This window comes from Mirounga leonina, unplaced genomic scaffold, assembly GCF_011800145.1.
Source record: "Mirounga leonina isolate KUSES-001 unplaced genomic scaffold, KU_Mleo_1.0 Mir_180, whole genome shotgun sequence".
NCBI lineage: Eukaryota > Metazoa > Chordata > Mammalia > Carnivora > Phocidae > Mirounga > Mirounga leonina.
Window position 1 is genome coordinate 9,761,602 of NW_023270469.1, and position 25,020 is coordinate 9,786,621.

At 45.2% G+C, this 25,020-nt stretch overlaps 1 protein-coding gene and 1 non-coding gene across 3 annotated transcripts in view; one reads left to right on the forward strand and one right to left on the reverse strand.

The window, feature by feature from the left end:
• VAT1L (vesicle amine transport 1 like) overlaps window positions 1-25,020 on the reverse strand; it is a 139,829-nt gene that overhangs the window by 101,701 nt on the left and 13,108 nt on the right. For both annotated transcript variants that reach the window (XM_035024736.1, XM_035024737.1), the window contains exons 2-3: window positions 15,990-16,119; window positions 11,851-12,066 (exon numbers count right to left, since the gene is read on the reverse strand). In XM_035024736.1, the coding sequence (XP_034880627.1) occupies window positions 11,851-12,066; window positions 15,990-16,119 (346 nt within the window). The remainder of the gene's footprint in view (window positions 1-11,850; window positions 12,067-15,989; window positions 16,120-25,020) is intronic.
• On the forward strand, window positions 12,752-12,892 carry LOC118023913. The gene has a single exon (XR_004682935.1). It is a non-coding gene; the product is annotated as a small nucleolar RNA SNORA15 (small nucleolar RNA).

Below are 25,020 nucleotides of genomic sequence, written 5' to 3' on the forward strand. Positions count from 1 at the left end.
TTCTACCTCCATCTTTGCCAACCACGTGGCTTCGGATAACTGACTTCACTTCAGCAGCCTTGGTTTCCTAAATCTCAAAGCGTGTTGATGATAATAGGCTATAACTCATAGGGTTGCTGTGAGCAGCAACAAAATAATGGGTGCAAGGCACTTGACAGCATGCATGTAAAAAAAAGTCAAGAAAAAAATATATTTCCATGCCTAGTTTTCCATATATATATATATATATATATATATATAATACATAAAATTCATTAAAACTTGAGAAACTGGAATTTGGCAGTTAAAACATCATTCCCAACAGAACAATTAAAAATAGCTAAGTGGGTGTCATGTGGGGTCCTGCGCTGACTCCTTGGTCTGCATCTCCTTTTACTAGCAGATGCTAAAACACGTACAAGAGCTTTATTCCATTACTGTTATGTCTGAGGGAGGGCGTGACGTGGACACGTCACATTTACTGCCTGCTCACCTGGAGCTGCCATATTGCTGAGGCTTCTCTCCCCTCCGGCTAACTGAGGGACCACAGCAGGAGCAGTGATGCAAATACAGGTGGGTCTGGAATCGAAGACTCACAACTTCTGTGCCAAGATAAACATACGCTAGCCTGGACCCATACAGAGGATTGAAACGAATGCCAATGCATTCCCGACATCTGTATTTCATGAGCCTTACACGTCACAGAGCACACTGCACACCACGACAGTGATGTCTTTTTCCTCCTAAACTTCTGTTCTAAGTAAGCGCTCCACACCACAGGTTCTCAGAGTTGAGCTTGCATGGGAGTCTCTCGGGCGGCCTTGTTGAAATACAGATTGTGGATCCCATCCCAGTTTCTGACTCGGTAGTAGGTCTGGGGTGAGGCCCAAGAACTGGCATTTCTAACAAGTTCCCAGGTGATGCTGATGGTCCAGGGACCACACTTTGGAAACCAGTGAATCAACTCATTGAACACTCACATCAACACTTCATGATGAGGAGGAGGAAGCTGAGGTCCCAAGAGTTTAACTTGCCCAAATAAAGAGAAATACACCTTTAGTCTTTTATTTGAGCTTCTCTTCTCTAAGCCGATCCCAGAATAACGTCACTTCTCTCTCCATGATGCTGCTGGCGAAGCCCACCACAGGGGCCTAAAGCCCAGGGCCCCGCTTGCCCAGCTCAGGGCCATGTCATGAAGTTATTCCAGTGTTGTGGCTGGCACGAGGACGGGACCGAAGCACAGAGTCCTGGATACTGCCTCACTTGAAGTATTCTCATGAGAGAAGTTGGAGAGAACACTCTGGAAAACAGCCATCTCTAAGTCTGTGTCCCTGGTCAGTCCCTGACCCCCTCAATCTATTCACCCTGTGGCAACACAGGAGCTTCTGAAAATGTCAACCCTGAGTTAAATCTCCATTCAAAACCCTCTGTGACTCCACGTGGCTTTTAGGGTAAGGATAGGGATAGAATTATCAACATGACTGCCATGTGGTCATTTATGTGCCACTCACTCACTGTCACTTCTTTCTCCTCTCATGCCATATGCTGGTCAGCTCCATGCACATGTATAGATTCCTTGTCATTGCCCATTCTTGTCACCTGTCCCTCCTCTCCACCATGCTTACCTCCCCGTCTCTTCCTCATTGGTAGATACCAGCTCTAAGTTTCATTCCGAAGCACAGTATTCTCTGGTCCCCGGGAGCAGGTGCTTGAGTCCCGTGTTCCACAGTCACAGCCCTGTCCTGCCAGCAGGGATTCAGCGGCCTCTGGGAAATGTGCCTCATATTCACGGGGCTACAGGCTTTGGGGTGTAGGTGGGAAGAAGGAAGAAAGGAGAAAAAAGAGAAAGAGAGGGAAGAAGACAGACAGGCACCTAGAAAGAGAGAAGCAAGCGAGAGAGAGATACAGAGAAACAGGGAGACAAAGAAAAAGAGCCCAGGCGGAGAGAGATGAGAGAGAGACGGGTGGGGGGCTATGACCAAGTGTGATGATGGTGGGCTGGGAAGGATGGGGGCAGGGTCAGAGAAGGACCCCTTGTGTAAGCAAAGGTATCCTGCTGCACAGTTGGGAAGCCCAAGTGCCTGTTGAACAGGGGTGAGGGGTGGACAGTGTTGAGCATCATGGAGTGAGCTGCAGGGGCCAGCCCGGGCGCTAGGGTACCAGACCCATGGCCGACACTCTGGTGGTGTCTGCGAGGACAGACGAGGCTGCTTCTTGCTAGGCTTCTCACTCTTTCCCATCTGAACTGATTTTTCATCTTAATAAGGGCAATAATATTCTGAAAAGCAACTGTGGCCTTTTGGGCGTGTCACTGGGGAAGTGGATGGGTCCCCAGGGCGCTATAAACTCAGCCAAGACTAGCTCATGTGTTTGGCGTTCTTGGCATGTGTCCAAGGGCTAGAACTATGGAGCTAGATTTTCTTTAAAGTCTAATTATGTCTTCTGTGTTTGAGGAAAGCGATGTTTGAAAGGGGGCTTGTGTGGTGATCCCACTAGTCCCTGGGAACATCGAGCAGCTGGCTGGCTGTCGGGGAAGATCCACTAAGGGAGCATCTTGAGATGGGCTTTAGCTTCCTGTTGCTCCAGATTTCAACCAGCAGCCACCAGCTGACTGGTTGCTGGCCACTGGCTTCTGGCTGTAAATGCCAGAGGGCTCTTGAGTAATATTCTCTAATCAGATAATGATAATAATAACGTGATGGTAATAATAATACTAATCATAGCTGCTGACGGTTGAGTTTTCTGGGCACCAGACAGTGTACAAAGCCCATTACATAATGCTCTTTTAAAACGCCCCATGAAAACAATGAGATAGGTATTATACCCATTTTTGAACAGATGAAGAAACAAGGTCCCAGGAAGTTAAAGTACTTGTTCAAGGTCTCTCACCTGGAAACCAGAGATGCTAGGATGAAAACCAGCTCTGAATCTGGGATCTGGGCCTTTATGTTCCATAACTTCAGTGCTGCCTTTTTGGCCCCCTTCTTTCCTCTTTCCCTTTTTCTTCCTTCCTTCCCTCTACAAATATCTTTCAAGTAGCACCACTGTGCCGGGTCCTGGCTCAGTGCTCAGGATACAGGGATAAAGAGGTCACACCATCCCTGCCTTCACCAACATGGCAGCTGGGGCTTACTTTCAACTGGATAGTTAATGTCAAGAGCAGTTTTGGAAGTGCTCAATCTTCCTGACTCCTTGATTAGTTGGCCATGTCAGCAGAAGATCCTCCCCTCCTCCTGAGGATCCTTCAGTTCCTGAGCAACCCCAGGTCATCCTCAGCTCCTGGGGGAAAAGCCCACCAACAAAACCCATGGAGTGGACTCCCATTTCAGCTCAGGGCTTCTCTCAGCATTGCTAACCTGTCAGCACCACCTCATACTTGAAAACATGGGCTCTGTATTCAAAGGGGCTGAGCTCACACGCCAGTTCCTCTTCTTCATAGCTGTGTGATCTGGAGCAAGTTACTTAACCTCTCTGTGTCTCCGTTTCTTTCTTACAATGGGGATGTGATAGTATCTGCCTCATAGGCAGTGGATGGAAATGACTGGGCTCCATCTCTTTAGCCCTTATCCCCTTGTGAACTGATACATTTATTCAACTACGATTGAATGAATGAATTCCATCTCCGAAGCCAAATTTAACCTTTATAATATTTATGATAAAGATGGTTTCTTTGATCCAGTCATGATTTACTATAAAGGAGTTAAAAGCAACTAGAATAAAGACCAAATGAGGCTTTTGTAGACATAGACATAGCTTGGAAGAAGTGTTCCTACATACATTTTTTCTTAACCTAAAGCATATTGCTGACGTGAGGAATCCAAGCGCCATGTGCCGCCTCAGATGTTTCCAGAAGCAGGGAGGTGGGGCGTTGCTTCATGACATGTCACTGAAGCACCTTTGACATTTAGGAAGGTGAGGGCCTTCTCCTTGGGGTCATCAGAGAACAAGGAGCTAGCCATTCCAGAGTCCTCAAGCTGCAGCCTTGGCTGCTGGAGCTGCCGTACCATTTATCCTCATTACTTCGATTATTCATGAAGGATATGACAGCGCCACTTTGTTCTTTTTTTTTTTTTTTTTTAAAGATTTTATTTATTCGTAAGAGACAGAGAGAGAGAGAGGCAGAGGGAGAAGCAGGCTCCCCGCTGAGCAGGGAGCCCGATGCGGGACTCGATCCCAGGACCCTGGGATCATGACCCGAGCCGAAGGCAGACGCTTAACCATCTGAGCCACCCAGGCGCCCCTCCCACTTTGTTCTTTTTAAATTTTCAGAGGCTTCGTTTCCTAGTGTTGTAGCCCCTGGGGAGCAGGAGGTCCTGCTCTAGTGAAGTCCTCCGTGTCTGGGGTACAAGGTGGGGCAGGCAGAAGAAACGAGGGGAGGCACACACATTTCCGAGGCCGCTGCGGTGGTATAGCACCAAGAGCCCTGGATCGGGAGTTCCCGGCCCTGGATACTTGCGCTCAGATTTGATCCTTCCTGCTAATGAACATTGCAGCCTTGGAAACAATACTGGACGCATTAACCTGGAAAATTATAATCGCCAGATTTCACCGGGTGTCTGTCCCGGGCCGAGCACTGCCCCAAGTTCACAAGTACCACCTAAGGCTGGCACTAATATCAGCCCATTTTACAGATGAGGAACTTGAGTGTTAGGGTGGTTGGGAAGGTGGGGCTGGGGTCTGACTCTAGAGCTCATGCTTCATCTCTTCACTGCCATGTGCCATCCAATGGGCTCCAATGGGGGAGAGCGGTTACAAGGGCTACGATGAGTTACGTTTTCAACGATTCTACTACATGGCTAGCGTTTGTTCGACATAAGTTGGTGTCTGCCTTTGTTTCCTTCCTGCCCTAAGGTCTCATGCATGTCATGCTACTTGGGGTGCTGAGGAATACAGGCTGAGCATAGCTGGACCATGGAATGATGGAGATGGTGATGGATGGGACAGCCACAGGGCCATGAAAAGGGCGCCTCATTCCATGAGTAATGCACACTGAATGCAGATTTTAAAAAACTCTGTAAAGAATACTCAGACTGTTGGATGTCATGAGCAAGATCACTGAGGACTGCTTAAGAGATTGAAATTTACAGGATCACCAGGAATGATTTTTATTTTCCCCTGGGATTAACTCCATGACGGGGCTCTCCTTAGCTCAGCAAATAACTCTTCTAGAACATAGAAAAATGGCCTGCAACAGCTTTTTGATTCACAGGTGTTTACTGCACTTATTAAGTAGCAAGGAACAGGCACAAAAAAGAATAAGACCCAGGTGCTCTGAGAGAGGGGGCTTATAGGTTGAGGGAGGGGATAAGAGGAGCAAACCAACAAATAATAATCATAATGATAACAGCTAACACTTTGTATCTGGTCCTATGTTAAGTGCTTCCTAAGCATCAACTCATTTGATATAACAGAAACACTCTGCAGAGTAAATGTAATGTTAGTATTCCCATTATGTGAATGAGGGAACTGAGTAGCCTGCCTGAGGAGGTGGGCTGTAGTCCTAGACTGTCTACCTCCACGGTCCATGCCTTCAGCATTACCCTGGGGATAGCAGAGGGAGGAGGGGGGTGCCGCCCGGGGATGCAGGAGAGCCAGATGCCCTGTGTGTGGAGTAATGGAAATGTGATGCTAGGTGCTATAACAGGTGATCCCTGGAATCTCAGGAATCAAGACAGCAGGAGTTTCTTTTCTCCCCCTGCTCGCATAAAGTCTACGTGGTAATGGGGCAGGGACAGGACAGGGCCTGAAAAGACAGGTCCTGAGCGGGTCCTGAGCAGGGGGAGGGTCTGCCATCTTTAACGTACGCTCCCAGGTCAGCCTCGCCATCTGCCGGGAAAGGGGAAGAGAGAGAGCGTGGAGGGTCTCCCAGGAAGACGCAGGCGTGCAAGTGACATGCATCACATGGCGTCTGCCGTGTCCCATTGGCTTGAGCTCAGGTGTGTGCCCCAGCAGGGCACAGGCGCAGGGGCGGGGGAGGGTGGCTGGAAAATGCTGTTGGTGGCTGGGCAGCCAGCTCAGCCACACACCTGTGGGGGCCGCAAGTCCTTCCGTGTTACTGAAAGAAGAGGGATGGGGGGAGGTGGCCAGAGAGAAAGACAAAGTGCAGAAGATGAGGGCCCTTCGTGCCAAGAGGCTCAGGAGACTGAACTTGATCCTACCAACAGTGGGAGTCTCTGTGCGTTATAAGCAAGGAGTGACAAGAGCAGACCGGTGTGCTGGCTGCAAGCACAGAGCTGACCTAAGAGGGGAGACTGCACGGAAGGGCAATCATGTGCCCGCTGCAGCACAGGCGGTGAGAGAGGCAGGGGCCGTGAGAAAACCAGCAGGAGGTGGGGCAGGGAGAGGAGGGTGCATAGAAGAAATGTCCTATTGTCTACAATTCTTCATACCTTCCCCTGCCTCTATTTCTCATGAATGCCCTACCCTCCATCTCCACTCTTGTCCAGTGTGCCTTCTTGTCATCCTGAGATCACAGTGTAATGCCACTTCCTTGGGGAAGCCCCCCCCCCGCTTCACCCCCCTCCCCGCCTCTATCCCAGATCATTTCCCCTATTATAAGCACTATATCAGCTTGTACCTCCCTTTCAAGGGACTTGGCAAAGTTATTCATGTGATTATGTGAGTTCTCTGCCCACCTTTGATTAATAAGGCTTCTTGCTGAAAGTAGAAAATCTGATTTTTTTCTCTGTTGAATGCTTAGTGCCTAATCAGGGTGGGCCCCTATACCTCCGTGCTGAATGAGCAAATGAACGAAGGAATGAATCATAAGATATGAAAACTTATCGCATGCAGGAGAAGGGCTCCCCAAGACTCCTGGGTTGCTGGCTAGGTTGGCTGGGTAGATGCTGGTGCCTTTCGTGATCAATGATGATTTTATTTTCAACAAAATATTCTCATGTAGTGATTCTGCAAGTGGTTGTGTCCTTTCTTTTTTTTTTTTTTTTCAAAGATTTTATTTATTTATTTGAGACAGAGAGAATGAGAGATAGAGAGCATGAGAGGGAGGAGCAGACTCCCTGCTGAGCAGGGAGCCCGATGCGGGACTCGATCCCGGGACTCCAGGATCATGACCTGAGCCGAAGGCAGTCGCTTAACCAACTGAGCCACCCAGGCGCCCAGGTTGTGTCCTTTCTGCTAAAACAGAATAACTATCCGATAACGTCCAAATCCTCCAACACACTGAGGACCCCTACTCTTCCCAGGCTCTGTCAGTTTAATGTTAACATGATGTATGGTCAGTCGGCCATTCAGAGAGGACCACATGAGGTGGGGGAGCCTCGGTATGCCCCCTCCAAAGATCCTGGCTCTCCCATCTGCGGCTGCTCCCTTACAGTGATTTGAATGGCACGGGGAAATGCCCCATCCATAATGAATAGAACTTAATAATTGAGTAGTAGCCCTTTAGGTCTGTCTGAAAGTTGAGCTCTGCTTTCCTTTCCAAGATCTGTGGCCCATCGCAGGCTGCTCCTCTCTGTTCAGATGACATGATGAAGGTAAAAGGACACCAAAAACTGGAAAGTATCAAATGTCAGACACAGTAATGTTGCTGTGCAGGAACTGAGCACATCCCAACCGAGATGCTCCAAGTTGTAGCAGCTTGTTAAACGGGACAGGCAGCAAAATCCTCGTCGTGAGTTCCTGACATGAGCCCCACTCGGTTGCTTATCTTGTAATTTTTCCTTTAAGAAATTGTAAGCCCATCTTCGACCGGATTCTAAAGATACGATCAGGGGCATCACCCTCTCAGGTCATCTGGGTCTGCTATTGTCAGGGGGGAAGTGTCCTCAAAGATGAGACAGAGCAGTGTAGACACTTGGGCGATTCCACTGACAAAGTAACCTGCTCCGGATCGAATTATTTTCCTATGCAGTGCCCCACCCCTTAATCCGAGGTTGGTTTTTTTTTTCCACGATTTCAGCTACTCGTGGTCAACCTGGGTCCAGGTCCAGAAGCAGATGATCTTCCTTCTGACCATAGGTCAGAAGGTCAGTAATAGCCTAATGCTACATCCCAATGCCTATGTCATTCACCTCATTTCAGGCCATCATCTAGGCATTTTGTCATCTCACATCCTCACAAGAAGGGTGGGTACAATACAATAAGGTTATTTTGAGAGAGAGACCACATTCATATAACCTGTATTACAATATACTGTTGCAGTTATTCTATTTATCACCATTGTTGTTCATCTCTTACTATGCCTAATTTATAAATTAAACTTTATCATAGGTGTGTACAGATAGGAAAAAACACGGTCTACATAGGGTTTGGTACATCTGCAGTTTGGCTGGGGGAGGGTCTTGGAATGTATCCCCCTTGGCTAAGAAGGGATTGCTGTGCTGTGTTAGTGTCCTTCAGAATTATAGCTTAGGCTGGCATTCCTCACATTCTGTCTGCAAATTCCCCAGCCTTTGATAAAAATCAGACAGAAGTCTTGGTGCCATTAGAACTGCAAACTTCATATTAACTCGAGTTAGGAAACTTTATCCTAATTAGGTTTTTTGGTTTTTTTAGAGAGGGGGAGAGGGTGGTGGGGATGGGCAGAGGGAGAGGGAGAGGGAGAGAATCTTAAGCAGGATCTACACCCAGTGCAGACCCCAACATGGGACTCGATCTCATGACCCTGAGATCATGACCCAAGCCAAAATCAAGAGTTGGGAGGCTTAACCAACTGAGCCCCCCAGATGCCCCCATCCTAATTAGGTTTAATCTTTGTCATCTCATCAACATCAAGTGAGAAAACATGTACCTGGACCACAGCTCTTGGCTCTACAGTTAACACTGGGTAGAGGTTGAACAAATATTTGTCAAACAAATGAATAAATGAAGGAATGAATGATTTGGGTTCTCCCAACATTCCGGGTTGTTGAATGGAGAGAATAGGTTTTGGAATTAGCCAGATTTGGGTGTGAACCCTAGTTCTGCTGCTTGCTACTTGTATTTTTTTCAGGCCCCTGTGGGCCCTCCGCAGTGAGAAGGGAGGGAGCCCAGAGAATCTGGCTGTATTCATTTCCTATTGTTGCTGCCATGAGAGCTAACCACAAATCACCACAAATAGTGTTTCCAAAAACAGAACAAAACAAAACAAACCCAACCCAGTTGTATATATTTTGTTCTGGAGATCACAAGTCCAAAATGGATTTCACTAGGCTAAAATCAAAGTGTTAGTGGGGCTTTGTCCGTTCTGGAAGCTCCAGGGGGAGAGCCCATTTCCCTATCTTTTCCAGCATCTAGACACTGCCCACGTGCCTTGGCTTGTGGTCTCTTCCACCATCAGCAAAGCCAGCAGTACAACATCTTTAAATCTCTTTCTGACTCTTCTACCCCCTTTTCCATCTGTAAAGACCCTTGTGATGACATTGGGCACCCCTGGATCATCCAGTCTGATCTCTCCATCTGAAGGTCTTTACCTTAATCACATCACAAAATTCTTTTGCCAGGCAAGGTAAACTACTCACAGGTGCCAGGGATGAGGACATGGATGTCAGCGGGAGGTCATAATCCTGCTACCACAGCAATCACGAGCCAGAGGCCACACTTAGCAGATTTGTTCAACAGTGGCGGGTGGGAAGCACCTTCATTCCTCCTCAGCGTACCCCAGATAGCGCCTAAAAAGCACTCCCTAGGGAGTCCCCCGCACCATGAGAGCAGCGTCTGCTTGTTTCCTTGGGAGGAATCTAGCTCTGCCTGGGGGTGTCTCACTGCTCTTTCCACTGTGGGGCAGTGGAATGGTCTGGGCTCTCCCTAGGACTCCTTGATTTTTGTAAAATAGCATTAGCTCCACCCAGCTTGGTTGAGTATTCACCCACATGGATGTGCACTTGGCTAAAAATCTTTCCTCTAATGCCCACCTTGAACTCAATGTTGCACACCACCAATCAAATCTTGGTTGGGAGAAACACCATTCGAGGAGACCCACCTGAGAGTTGGGCCGTCCAGTGACACCTTTAAACTCTCCGTAGGTTAAACCAGACCACATCCTTTTGGCCCTAGGATATCTGCTTTCACTAAGTGTTGCTTTACTTTGGTGCTATTAGATGACATTCGGGGCACACCATAAGAAAAAGCATCACGGAAATAGTTGCATTTATTATAACAGTTTTGTGGAGGATGGTTTATTGCATGTTGGCCTACATTTCCTATGAGAAACAACAGAGAAATACTTCCAGTCTCCGAACCCAGGACTAGCTATGGTTTCCCCCGCTAACTGTTTTGTTTTCCTCAAACGAACACCACCTCCTGTGGCTGGTTGTTTTTCCCTCTTTGCGCTCACCATTAGGAAGAATCTGCAGCAAAGTTTTAGGACATGAGTCTGCATTTATGGGCACCCACTTCTCTTCCAACCTCACTGTCCCTTCCCCGTTTGCCTGCATCCGTTTCACATTTTGGATCTTATTGTTTTAGTGTCTAGAAGCCCAGAATAAGGCATGCTAAAAACTTTTTATCTCCCAAGATTTTCTTCCCTTTTGTGAGACACATGCCCCTGATACATTCCTCTTTGTTCCAGGAACAAACTCAAAATGAAAAAAAAACAAAAAAACAAAAAAACACACACACATGAAAGGAAACCTCATCAGTGCCAATGTTTAAACACTGGTCCCCAGCAGAACTGGGTTCAGCACCACTGTAGAGACTGGAGCTTATATTGACAATATGAAAACAAGTCTCCTGCACTTCGTATGCTGAGCACACGGAGACCATAAATGCCAACATTCTAGATGGCTTGCTTGCTGCTAGTAGATTCACTGGCACTGAAATCCATTTCTTTTCTAAGGATGTTTAGCTTTTATTATATCTTTACTCATGGTCAGAAGACATCAGCACATTTGCTAATTAGATGGAAGGTATTCCTCATAAAGAAACGCGCTTTATACCAGGTAGGGTTTTGATGGCCATAGAAAGCCAAGATAAGAAAAAAATTAATGTTGGCCAAACTTCCAGTGAAAACATCTTTGAGATAGACCCAAACATACGAGTTCATTTCTGAGCTCATCAAACCACAGAACCCCAGTACTGAGAGCAAGTCCTACTAAAGGCTGTATTATGAACTTCTCTTTTTATCCTCTAACCCATAGAATCCAGAACATAGTATGTGTTCAGTAAATACTTGTTGAATGAATGAGTCATACCTCTTGTGCTCAGAAAGACTCAAGTTCTACTTGGACCCCCATAGATCGTGATGGAAACACATTCCTTGCTGTGTGGCGGGTGTGCAGTAGGGACTGACTGACTGGCACTGAGACGTATCCAAACCATAGGAGAAATTTCTGCCATTCCTGAACTGCAAGGCAGCAATTTTGTATTTCCATTATTTCTCCCTTTATCAAAGACACACCTGACAGGTGATATTAGCATGTCCAGTGATTCTCACAGATATTCTTAGGTTTATGCCTAATTACCAGTGTGCTAATACAATCTCTATTCACCTCTCCCACTCAAGAAAATATATCAGAACACAAACGAATAAGGATGTCATGAATATGGGAACAACGTAGAATCCATGGCAATTTATCGAAGAAGTAAGTCATCCACCATTTTGGTGTTTCAGATAATAGCAGTAGTACGTGACTAGTGAGGCATTGCACAATGATTGACGCAACGGTCCAATGTGATACCAAGACTGAAACCATCTCTGAGACCCACTGAGTCCTAACATGCCATCTTGGAGACCTCTCAGACTCCAGAGGCTCATCCTACCCCCAACACCGTCATCTGTCTGAGCTCTGCCACGCACGTGAGCTTCATCCAGAACCACAGAGATCATCACTACTAATGGACGTAGCTCACATGGGAATCTCACTGTCAACTGGGGATCCGTCCACTTTCACCATTATGATTTTAAGGAAGAGGACGCACAACCAACCAACTTACCACGCCGCCGCCAGCAGAGTGCACGAGCACAGACATTCCTTCTCGGAGGTTGGCAACTTCGAAGAGCATCATATAGGCTGTGACGAAGTTCATGGGGAATGCAGCAGCCTCCGAGAAGCTCATGTCATCTGGGATCTTGTAGACAAATTCCACCGGCGTGCAGACCACCTCTGCCCAGGCATTGTAATTGACAAATGCCATGACACGGTCCCCGATCTGGGAATGGGGAGGCACAGGGTTAATGGAAGCTTCTTACTGTTTTTTGAAAGATTTCTCAAATCCTCTTGAGAACCTAGGGGAAATTACAGATTCCTTCCCAGAAAAAAAAAAAAAAAAGCAACCAAACCCTCAAATATGCTCACTCTCACCTGCCTGCCAATTCCAAGGCACTCGTGGATGCTCTGAAGCCCATCTATGAAAACTTGCTGGGGGCCATGAAAGCCAGGTTCTCTACCCCTCTTCCCAAGCATAAATGTACAATGTCATCACATCACACACCGTGGCATGTTAGTGTCAGAAGCTCATTTTACCGACTCAACCTCTCTGTTTTGGAGTTGAGGAGAACTAAGCCATAAGGAAATTTAAATGGGCAGAGCTGGGAGTAAACTCTACTCTCACTTGTTTTCTGCCACTCCATAGGGATTCCCTGCCAGGCTAGTTTACTGGGGCATTTGCATCAAAGGTTAGCACTGGATTACTGATCACAGTAGTCGTGAGATGTGGTGCATCCGAAGAGCTGCGTAAATCTAAGTGCAGGAGACTGAACGAGAACATCCAGACTTAGAGCAAAACAGGAGGGTGCCACGGGCTGTGATGAACAACTAGTCCTTTTTTGGACATGTATTATACGGTAGGCATTGTCCTAAGGACGTCACCTAATCTTTACAAAACCCCTATGAAGGCATGGCTGAATACTGTGTTCTTTTTATCAATTGTTTACATAGCCAGACATCATGAAGAAAAGGCATTCTTACCTTTAAAGTGGTTATGATAGAGTGCCAAGTTTTTTCATAGCACATCATTAGTAAAGGGAAATACAAATAAGTGAACTGATAGTAATAGCTTGTATGAGCTGCCAAGTGCTGGTGAAGTTGAACCACTCTGCTGTTTGATGTTAGTTGCTTGGACTATGACTTTCAAACACAACATTCAAATTGCTGTGGTCAGAGTGAATTTTTAATAAATGAATGGCTTTCATATGCATGTGCTTTATTTAGTTTTATATATTTATAACTGAGTCTCCTGTGTTATTTTCTCTGTAGCTTACTCAACAAACAACAACAAAAGCCTCCTATGAGATGGGTCCATAAGAGCTCACATTACAGATGAATGGTTATAGATTTTACAGACATTGAAATCGAGGCCAAGAGAGATGAAAGCACATGCCCAAGGTCATGTAGCTAGGGAGTAGCTGAGCCAGGATTTGAGTCTCACAAGGCTTACTCCAGATATAAATGATTAATTCATCACACCTGGGGTAAGCGCTACAAAGAAGACAGAGTTCTCAAAGGGTGTACACCAGGGGGACCGACCACCTCTGGGAATATTGGTGTAACTCTTTACGTTTCTTCTGCTGTAAAATGAGTATATTAGGAAACGGTCCTTACGGAAATGAAGTAACACAATATGCACACAGCGTACTTGGTGTGATGCATATAAGGTGAAGAAAGAGCAACCAGTGTTAACTCTTAAAAAGAACAGACTGGTTTCTGGTCTCATGGAACTCACAGCTCAATGATCACATGCTAAACACAGACCCACTGTATCGAACGAAGCAGAAGGAACAGCTGTCTAATGAAGGAACCGATGGAAAGGAGAGGCTGTCCCATCAGCAGTGAGTGTCCTAATCCCTGGAAGGGCTGAAGACCAACTGATGAATGTTGGGAATTATCATCTTAAATGCAACCGCTTGGACCAGAGGATAACCAAGGTCTAACACCGGCATCCTCTTTTGCACAAAATCGTGCAAACCCAAAGATACACAGTACCGCGGAGTAGCTGATGGCTACAAGTGTCAACACAGAGGGCAGTGAAGAGTAGTTCAACCACCTCGACAGTGACAGTCCCAGCCACCCCAGCAGGGCTGACCACTCTAGGGCTCTCCTTCAACTTTGCGCCATCACTTCCTTATAAATATGGCACGAGTGCCTTAGCTGTCACATCAGCCCTAGCCCGAGTCCAGAGGTAGGCAGCTTCTTTTTTTTTTTTTTTAAATATCCAGTCCACCTCATTATTTGATTTTGTTAATAAAAAAAAATTAGTCCTGGGCGACTGAGCCCCAATTATTCCTATACTGCTGTGCCTCTGGAGACAACTTTTCAAGCCTCCCTTGCAATGCATCAAACCAGGAGGGCTATTCAGTGTTCTGCCCCGTGATACTCCATCTCCGACATGGTTGTAAACCTTAAGTCAAAATTTTAGGGGGAATATTAGTATTGGTTTTCCCCCAAGTCACACCCAGACTGGAAACCTGTAGGTGGCTTCTTTCATTTGTTTGTGCAGCTGAAAGTCACTGGAGGGGAGTGGAGGTGAAGGGTAGGATTGACAATAAGTAAGCCAGGCCTAAGCAGCAGAAGAGAGATCACATATAAGGGAAAAAAATACATAATCAAGCATTGTATGTCCTCCTTCTAAACCAGGGCCACCGACATCCCTATCTACTGTTATATTCTAAAATAATGGATTACTTATGCAAGGCTCAGGATTAATAGTGATAGGAGTATGATCTTTTCCTTTAGGACCAGGTAGAGGAACAGATACTATTTCTCATATGCAGCACTTTCAGGGAGAGATGGTGCTGCCTCTGGTTATATTGCTTACCTGGGAACAGAAATGCAAAGTCATATGAAAGAAAGGAAGAAGTGCATTTACTTCTTTCTCAACACTTTACTGCTGTATTATCTGGAAACCAGTGACAAAGAGACTGATGTGTGGGATGAGATTTTCAGACATTCATCCCAGGGAATTTGGAACATATTGATATTTTCAGAGTGTATTGAGGCTCAAATGCACTGAGCCTGAGCAGCAGGCTCCAATTCAATGCCAAGGTCATTTTGGCATTGCATTTATAGGATTTTCCATTCTGCATTTAGCTCTGCAGCATTTACAGGTTGGGAGCAGGGGTGAAGATCTGGTGACTTGAATCCATGTTCATCTACCTTTCTGGCCTCCCCGGAAACAACTGTACTCTTCTGAACTTCATCTTCAAAGGGAAAATAACAATCTTTACCAACAGCGTTGTGGCAAGGCTGAAGAAGGATGACTTGCCATGTTTCTGGTTATGGTGGATTCTCAAATGTTAGCTCTGTTCACTTCTCCCTGGGGAACCACTTAAGTTATGAGCAAGAGCTCTTGTACCTGATTGGCACTGGTTTTTCTCACTCCAAACTGCTGCAATTTTGTGTGATTGATTTGCCCACAGTTTTTAGAGACTGGGTTCTATTTGATTTGCATTACAGTGGTAGGAAGGGTCATATATCTTCTCATCGATTAAAAATTTTTTATTATGGAGAATTTCAAACACGTACAAAATAGTCAGAAACATATAATAACCCTTTTTATCCATTGCCCTCTTCCCAAAGCAATCAACCCATGGCCAATTCTGTTTCATTGGCAGGTACCTCTACCCTGTGCCTTTAAAATCATCATTCAAAAATGTCACTTTCCCAGTGTCTGAAAGAATCATTTATAAATGATTACTCAAATGCATCAGTTAAGTAGATATTTAAAGGAACCAAATTATGAAATACAGAGGATATGTCTCCCCAGCCTCTATGTTTTATAGTTGGTTTTTGAGCCTGAGGTGGTGGGAAAATGGGAGCCATGGGGAGGGTGAGGGGGTATGCACACCTAGTTAATCCAGATATTCTTGTTAACAGCTGTATTACATGAACAAAAGGAAAGACAAATTTTTCCCTGGCCACTTCACCAGGCTGTTCCCAGGAGCAACCAAGATGGTACACGAGAAAGGCATGAGGCATGTGGAAAATCCTATCATTTATAAATGTGTTAATAAAACCTACCAATAAGATGACAATAATAACACACACCATAGATTCAAACATTTTTTTCATTATCTTTTATATCTCAACAGATTCCAAATAGATAATACTTTTTTCCATCATTAGTCAACACATTACCTCGTATCCTTTCACGCTGTCCCCCAGAGTTTCAACAATCCCAGAACACTCAAATCCTGGCACCAGGGGAGTCTTGGGAGGGTTGTCGATGTTCCCCTGTCGCACCATCAAGTCAATGAAGTTTAAACCACTGTGAATGGCAAATGTGAAAAGAGAGACATTCAAAATGGAATCCAAGAGAATACACTTGGCTTGACTTTTCTTCCATCCCCTTCTTGGCCCTCTCTCCCTTCCCCCATTCCTCTCCCTTGTCTTTTTTTTTTTTTTTTTTCTTTCTTTCTTGCAAAATAGGCCTAAGAGCAGTCACTTGACTGGATGTCACTAATAAAGCAAAGACAATTATCTCTACAGACAAGGAATGCTTCCCTGGCAGTTAGAATAGCCACTGCAGATGCTGCCCTCTGATTTAAAAGACAGCCCCTTTGTCCTCTCTCAGAGCCTGCTTACTCCTACTCTAACAACACGTATTGGCTGGCCTGGTCATTAGCCATGCTAGCACTTCCTTAAGGGTAAAGAATATACTAGGAAGAAGTTAGAAGAAGACTCATGGAAAGCAGCTAGACACAATGGCCATCAGCCAATCTATGAGAAAGAGAGAGAGAAAAGGCAGATTTAAAAGGTCTCAAAACAACTGTCACCGATCAGTCAGCACACAAATTCCTCCCAGCACTGTGCCATACACAGCGAATATGAGCGAGCATGAGCCATCAAGGGACTACATTACATCCAACCGGGGGACTTCCCTAGAAGTGAGATCAAACAGATGAACCAATGGATTAATACTGCAGGGTTTGTTTCAAAAATCTTAGTTCTCTCTGGTTGAGAAAAGGGACTAGGTTTTTTCTATTAACATATTTATTTTGAAATAGGAAAGTTATTAAAATGTATTAAGCCATCACCTTGGAAAACCATATGCTTGATTTTAATGATAACATCAATGCTCCAAACTGTTGTTTTCTTTTTAAGAGCTAGTCTTGGAAACCGCTTTGAACACTCATTTTCTAATCAAATGAGAAAACACATCCCACTGAACACGTATTTTTTTCGCAGGATGCTCTAATGTACTTCCTGTTTTCATAAGCCGCCATTCTAAGAAAGACTCGCGTTATAGGAACCAAACTCCTTGGTCTGGCCCAAGGTCCATTAGTGTATGGCCACAGCTTCTTTTCCAATCAAGATGACTCAAACTACTTTTAAAACACAACTTGCCCATTCCTTCCTCGGCCTCTTTGGAGCCTAGGAAACATCAAATTCTACTTAGATCTCCTGGTCATCAGTCTCCCCCACAGAAAATGGGTAATGATGAGGAGGATGACTTCCTTGAAAGGTGGGTTCATGGGTGGCCACGTTCTCAAGGTTTTCCTGGTCACACATCAGGCAAGTTTCACAGTTGCCCCAGCTGAACTATCTCTAATGCGTGTCCTCCTCGAAGGCAGCTGCATGCCTCTTATTTCTTTGCTTCCAGAGTGCCTGGCATGCATCAGGCCCACAGCAACATAGTAGGTACTCAAGTAACATCTGCTGAATGAAGCAATATATTGATGTGAGTACTAACTCCTTTCAAAAAGTGGCCACAGGATGCTCAGAGGAATGGACACATTTTGGAAATGTGCTCGTAGACTTCCAGAGATCCTACGCTTTGATGGTGAACAGTTCATAGGGTCACTGATCAACCAAATTGTTCTCCAATAGAACGGCCAGTTTCTTAAGAGCTTGGAGAGGCCTGGGCACCAATCCCGATTCCACCACCTTCACCCGCGTCACCTTGGACCAGTTCCTTAGCCTCTGTGAGCCTCCATTTCCTGGTTGGTAGTACTTGTCTCACAGGGATGTCAGGAAAATGAATGACAGGTAAACACCTAAGCAGGATGCCAGCTACATAGTAAGTATCCAATAAACGCTAGCATTTAAATGTGCATCTTCTCTTAAGAAAGCAGAAGTATGTGATACATTTTAGGAAGACTCCCATTAAACAAGAGTTAAAAACAGTTTCAGAGCTGTGATGGAAAAACTTGGCTACCCACAAGCTTTGCTTGTGTTAAACGGTCCATTTTCCAATACAACCAAATAAATAAAGCATCACCACATAACAATAAAAGGAATTTCTATGTCCCAAATCAAGCACTCCATCTCTTGCTGCATGCATATTTTAGCTCACTGTGTTTTCCTTTGCGTGAAAACCTATGATTTCCCAAGACCCTGATGGAGAAATGCCAGAAGAAATTACTTGACAGTTCTGTAAACATGCTAACCCCCTGGAGAAGGTTTTGTCCTAGATGCTTGTTATGCTGTTCAATCAGGCTGCCTTGGACCCCCATCCAGCATGAAGTGAGCGCGCTGATTGTAAACCGAGAGCCAGCTACTCAAATCCATTCAGAAAGGCTTAGTAAGACTGACTTTATAAAAGCCCATAGCATCCCATCCATTTCCACAGTGAGGCAAGCGGCAATTCTACTGGGGTCATGGAGAACGCCACCCATCATCAGGAAAGAAATGTGAAGTGGGTATATTCCAGGGGATGGGGGATGGGTCAGTGTTCATCTCCACACAGAGAGGTGGTGAACAGTTGTTAATGGAGTACCTTTACATGTTGTACCAGACCTAGTTCAAGGGCCTGCCCACGCACCTGCTCCTGAGATGGATACAGCTAGCATTTACTGAGGGTTCAGTTTCTGGCAGGAACTGTGCTAAGTGTTTTACTTCATTATTTAAGACTCAACAATACTCCTATGGGATACGAATTACCACACCCATTTTTCAGATAAGAAAACTGAGACTGAGCAAGAGTAAGTAACTTGCTGAAGGTCTCATCTTTAGAAACTGTCAAAGTCAGGATTTGAATGCAAGCAAAGTCTAGAACTTGAACCCTTTACAAAGAATGCCTCTTTATGGGAACTTCACCCATAGCCCTGGCTGAAGCAACATGTCCAAGGGGCCATGTTTATAACTTATCTCTTTGATAGTTGATTGCACCAGGGGTGGGCCCATTGTTGGAGGAGTGGCCATTCCTAACCTAAGCAGGAATCCATTGCTTCATATGAAATAAATAAGCTGATCTAAGAACTGAGTGTTCTCTCAAAAACTCTGAATTAGGAAACATGCAGCAAGAAAACAACTTATCGTCAGAAAGGACATCAAAAGATAAAACTGAGCTAGAGGGACCTATTGACCTGCACTCTGGGGAAGCAGAAGTGAAAAAGCCAGTAGGTAGGGAGAAGCCTGGGTGGCTCAGTGGGTTGAGCGTCTGCCTTCAGCTCAGGTCATGGTCCCAGGGTTCTGGGATCGAGTTCTGCATCAGGCTCCTTGCTCAGTGGGGAGCCTGCTTCTCCCTCTGCCTGCCGCTCCCCCTGCTTGTGTGCACTCAATCGCTCTCGCTCTCTCTCTCTCTCTCTAACAAATAAAATAAAAAGCCAGCAGGTAGGGAAATTAAAAGAAAAAGACGAAGAGCAGCAGAAGCAACTCAGCAGCCTGCCCCAGGGTGGGCTGTACAAACTTTGTTGCCGGGTTGCCAAGAATGCAAAGGTCCAGTCTCCATACTTGGTGCAGCCCAGGCCCAGTGCGCCTCCTGCCCTCTGATTTCCAAGAATTCTTTTGCTACTCCACACGGGTCTTTAGAACAGAACCTCTTTGTTTGGGTTACATGTGTGGTCCCTGTCTCATGAAACCAAACGACACAAAGTAAAACAAATACCATAATCAATAACCCTAAATCATCCACTGGACAGATATTATTGACCTCATTTTTTTTTAAAAACAAAACCAGTAACACTGTGCAGAGATAATTAAGTTATTTGCCCAAGGCCACACAGAGTGTGAAGAGTGAAGCCATGGACTTAAACGGGGGTCCAGCACTGTTCTTTTGCCAAACTCTACACCTTCTTAATCATAGTTTCCAGTATTCTCTAAGATAATCTGATTTTTACTTAGACATTGTTTAAGGGCTCACATAGAGGGTAACCTTCAGATTTCTCTCTTACCTAATATTTATTTATATGGCTTTTAAACATTTAAGATTGTTGCAAAAAAATAAAATAAAACAGTGCTGGAAAATGCTTAATAAAATGTTCTGCTAGGTAATCTTTTCTCACAGATTAGTATAATTTTAATAAAGAAGACCTTGATTTGTTCCTTCCATACTATCAGTCAAAGCCTATGTTTAAAGAGTTATTACCAAGACATTGCAGCCTGAAGGAATGAAGACAGGTTTGACAAAGGGACCCCCAAAACCTCAAGGCAAAGGATGAGAGATGTGATAGAAGACACAGGGAAATGTGATAGTCCCTTTACAAAATAAAACTGTTACATCACAGGATGGTGAAGTTTGCAATGTGCTTTCACACACATCTCATGAAGCCTTGTATCAATCCCAGAAAGGCAACAGGTGCAGATGTTATTATTCCCATTAAATAGATGTGAATAAAGAGACTCCTTAGATAAGAAACCTGACTTGTCAAAGACAACACAATTAGCACATGGCAGAGCTGGGACTTGAATCAAGGTCTTTAAACTCCTTGATTATTGTGTATCCTGTGACACCATGAACTCTTAGATATAAGTAGATATGGCCATCTGTGCATGGTGGGGCCTTGGCTGAGTCTCCGAAGCCCTCCCCAGGTCTTCCACATTGTTCACTTGGCTCTCCTTTGTCCTGCATGCTCTCCTTAAGATATTATCAAATCAAAGCTTAGGTAAATGGCGGGGGGGGGTGACTGGGTGGCTCAGTTGGGTAAGCATCTGCCTCTGGCTCAGGTCATGATCCCAAGGTCCTGGGATCAAGCCCCATGTCAGACTCCCTGCTCAGTGGGGAGCCTGCTTCTCTGCTTCTCCCTCTGCCTCTGCCCTCCACCCCTGTGCTCACTCTCTCTCTCTCTCTCACATAAATAAATTTTAAAAATCTTAAAAAAAAAAAAAAAAAGCTTAGGTAAATAGGAAGGGATGCTTGGTGGTCTTAGGAAAAGACACTAATTTGGGGTGCTTAGATTCTATTTAGAAGGAAGGCAAGCTAGCCATGGCCTCTATACTTTATTTTCTGTTATCTACTAAGTGATGGATGCCAACCCTGTAATGTTTCATGAGAGATGTTTAGCTGTCTTCATTTTATGTTCTGCTAGACTCAAGCATGGACCATTTCAATCTCAATTTTGTGCACAGGAAGGTGAGGCCTGGAGAAGATGAAGTACCTTGTCCGAGGTCATATAGCAGGTGACAGAACTGGGATACGAGCCCTTTTCATAGGACTTCGAGCTTGTGCTTCTGACTACTAGGACTGTCATTCTGTTAACTATACATCATGGTGGACTACTACGTATTCTTGTCCTCAAAGCTCCTGGTCTGGAAGCTGTCCATTTCTTTTGGATATGCTAATAATATTGAAGAAGACATAAATGATTTGTTATAGGACACGCTAAGTGGATGACGGAAGAATCAGCTAGTTTATTAATTTTCCAGTTTGAAATAAAACTGGCCCAAAGAAGTTTAGCCAAAAAGAGGGAAGTAGATATGGAGAGGCTCTCCTGTCTTTTATTCTCTAGGTGAAAGGAAGGGAGAGGGGTTGCTTATATGACAGGATTGTAGATCTCTTGCCTCTTAGTTCCTTCCCCTGGTTGTCAGTACCCTCGGCATTGGCCATGGGAATCCAAACATCATCAGACCACCACATAGAGAACAGTGTGATGAAAATCTTCCTCTTCCGGCAGCTTACTTCCGTTGACGCCAATCAATAGAACCCTGTCATATATTCTGATCTCACACTCAATAGAAATCCCAAGTATTGCCTCGTCATTGGTTCAATTAAGAGACAGATGGCCAGTCCTCCTTCAGAAACCTATTATTTTACCTATGAGGGAATATTGTTGAACATATCATTTGTTACAATATACATTTGTTTCTTCATGAAGACAGAGTAATTTTCCCTCATATCTCAGCGCAAGGACTGATTTGTATTGATCTTACAATCCCAGCAGCTTATAAACTAATTATATTCCTTTCTTTGCATTGGCTAGTCGGAAGCTCCAAGCCAAATTTGCAGCACTCCCCCCGCCCCCACCCAACTGCAGGGTTTTGTGGTCTTCATTCTCTCTGCCATCCTAACACTCAACTTTATCTTAACTTTCTGAATGCTTTGGAGTTTCCATTAAAAAAAAAAAAATCTTAAACTCTTTATAATGCATCTCAAACTTTGTATCAGAATTCTCTGAAGGGCTTGTTAAAAGCAGATTGCCAGGCCTTATTGCCGAGTTTCTGACTCAGCAGGTCTGTGGTGAGGTCCAAAACTGCATTTCTAGCAAGTTTCCAGATGATGCCGCCGCTCCTGGTCTGGGGACCACTTAGGGACTGGCTGCTGTATCCTTTCTTTTTAAGCTACTTCAAGTCCTTTTTGGAATGAGGCAAGGTAAAAATTAATAGACGATGATTAAATAGATAAGAAAATGGAAAGATTTCTCACTGTCCTCTAGGGCACTTGAATTTTTTGATCCTGGTCCAAAGGATTATACGTATCCTCGTGAAATGTGGTCTTACTAGATTAGCTTCATCTTGCCAATTTGTCTGGCTCTTTTTTGGATCCTAATTCTTTCATCCAAAAAATTGGCTCTTCCTCCTGAATTTGTATCCTCTGAAAATGTGGTTATCACACCACTTACTACTATACCCAAACTGCTGATAAAAATAAAAGTTGTCACATTCTTGGTGACTTAGGGTATTTGTGAAGATCATGAAAGATGTCATGGGAGGGAATCTAAAACATAGGACTAGCTGACATGTTTTAAGTTTCTTGAAATCATGAGCTCCTACAGTTCTCTGAAACATGTCCAAGACCCTTTGAATTCATGTGTAACAAGTACTCACTCAGTTAGACCATGTTCTTTCATAGGGCTTTGTGACAATTAGAGGCCCCCTCACCAAGAAACTGGCAGATATGCAGAAACCCCCATTCTAATTTCTCTGATGATGGGACATGGGGACAAAGGGAATTATTTGTGGCTAGATAACATTTAGGGGATACTTACTATGTAGCAGGCATGGCATTAAGTGTTTCAGAAGCATAATTTTTACAACGATAACAATGCTAGAGGATAAATCATATTACCACATTTTACAGGAACAAAACCCAGGCATATTGAGGTTCCTGAAGCCAAGGTGCAAAAGCAAATAATGTGAGTCCAGAGGCTCTGCTTTTGACTACTGTGCTTTGCTTTTGAGAGACCATCACTCAGTTTTCCCAGTTACAGAGAGAGGGCTTCTTGACTCATCTGTCCCATTAGGCACTTCCTACATACTGAGTGTATACTAAAGATTGGATATCCAAAGTGATCAGGGGGCCCCGAAATTATAAATGCTGATTACAGTACAGTGTGATAGGTGGCTTTATAGAAGTATAGGCAGGAGAGCTCACACAGCCACCAGGACATAAGCTATCTCACAAGATAACCATGAAGTCAGAACACTGACCCCCAGAAAAAATTCCCAGGGGAAATGTCCTGGTGGTCCTCTGCAATTACTAAAGCTAAATTTAGATCCTTAGCTTTAGCCCTCCGGCTCCCCCCCAAGTGAGTTGCTTGAAATCCTTGAGCCTTAGTTCACTTGTCTCCAAAATGGGGCAGCAACATGCTCACCCTACGGGGTGTTGGTGTGGATGGTATATGACAGGGCATGTGACACAGAGCACCTCACACACAGTAAGTACTCAAATAAACGTGAGCTGCTGACATTGTCACCCCCCACCTCCACCATCAGGTGTCACAGGTCAGATTCCCTGGGGTGCAGCCTCTGAGCCTGCGATTTGCATGCAAGGAGGTGTGATGGGGAGAGCTCTAGGAAACAACACCTGTGTGCTCCTGAGGGCAGCTGGGCTGGGTAGAGGAAGAAGTTCAACACTGACATAGTAGTAAAAAAGACTCAATTTATCCACAGAAAGTTCCAGAGCTAGGATGGCCCCTCATGTCATCATGAATCGGGGCCAGGGGATGAGGCCTTCATACCCTCATGTCCTCTAGTCCTGGATAAGAGCTGCCCCCGGGGAGAGAGCGCAGGCTTGGGCAAGGAGGCTTCCTGCAGCCGAGGGCAATTCCTCAGCAGGGGCACCACTGGGAGCAGTCGGCTGCCATCACTCCGGGTCCTGGGTCCTCCAAGGGGATTCTGGGTTGTGTACCCAGTATCCATGAGAAGACGGATAACATAGTCTTCCTTTTCTGGGTTTTATTCCCTTGTGGGCACAGAGCTCTTGTCACTGATGGTGCATATTTATGGAGCCCCTTTGTATGGGTGGCCCCTGAGGAAGAACCAATGTGAGGAGGGAGGAAAAGAGAATGAGACCTTTAAGGCAGGACCTGAGAGAATAAGAGGAAAGGGAAAGGCAGTAATTGAAGGGATCAAAGCACCAAGGAAGGGGCAGAGACTAAGAAAAACGAGAAAGGGAAAGGCAGATGGATCATCAGAAGACCTGCAGGATAGGTAAATCAGTTGGGAAGGTCCACGCAAAATAGGAGGTCGGGGCTTTCTTTGGGTCTGTGGGAAGCCGGAGGTCCCTGGATGCTGGGAGGGACATGGCCATCAAGGAGAACACTGTCACGCTCCAGGTGGGAAGTGTGGAATTCCCTCGGCTTGGGGAGCATCAGTGGCCGCCTCCGCCAGTTCCCAGAGGATCAAGAGGGCCAAACGTGGGTGAGGCTTTGCACCCCGGCGGGGGGGGGGGGGGGGGGGGGGGTTGTGCCTTCTTTACTAATCTGCCCTCCTCTTGCTGCTGCTGCTGTGTTCATCAAAGCATTTGACTCCCAATCCAAGTGGGGGCACAGAAGCCAATGTCTGAGTCATTCCCTCAATCCCCAGCGCTGACATTTCTGTTTTTGTTTCTTCATCTCAACTGATAACTTGAGAAAGCCCAGGACAATAGGCCTTGATCTCAGAAAATCTGGCTTCCAAATTCTTCTTTTTTTCCCCCCCTTTCTTTTTCTTTCTGAGCTTGTGTAAGCACCTGTTGTGTTATCTCAAGTCTGATACCAATCTGCTAGGGGAGGGGAAAAAAAACCACTCA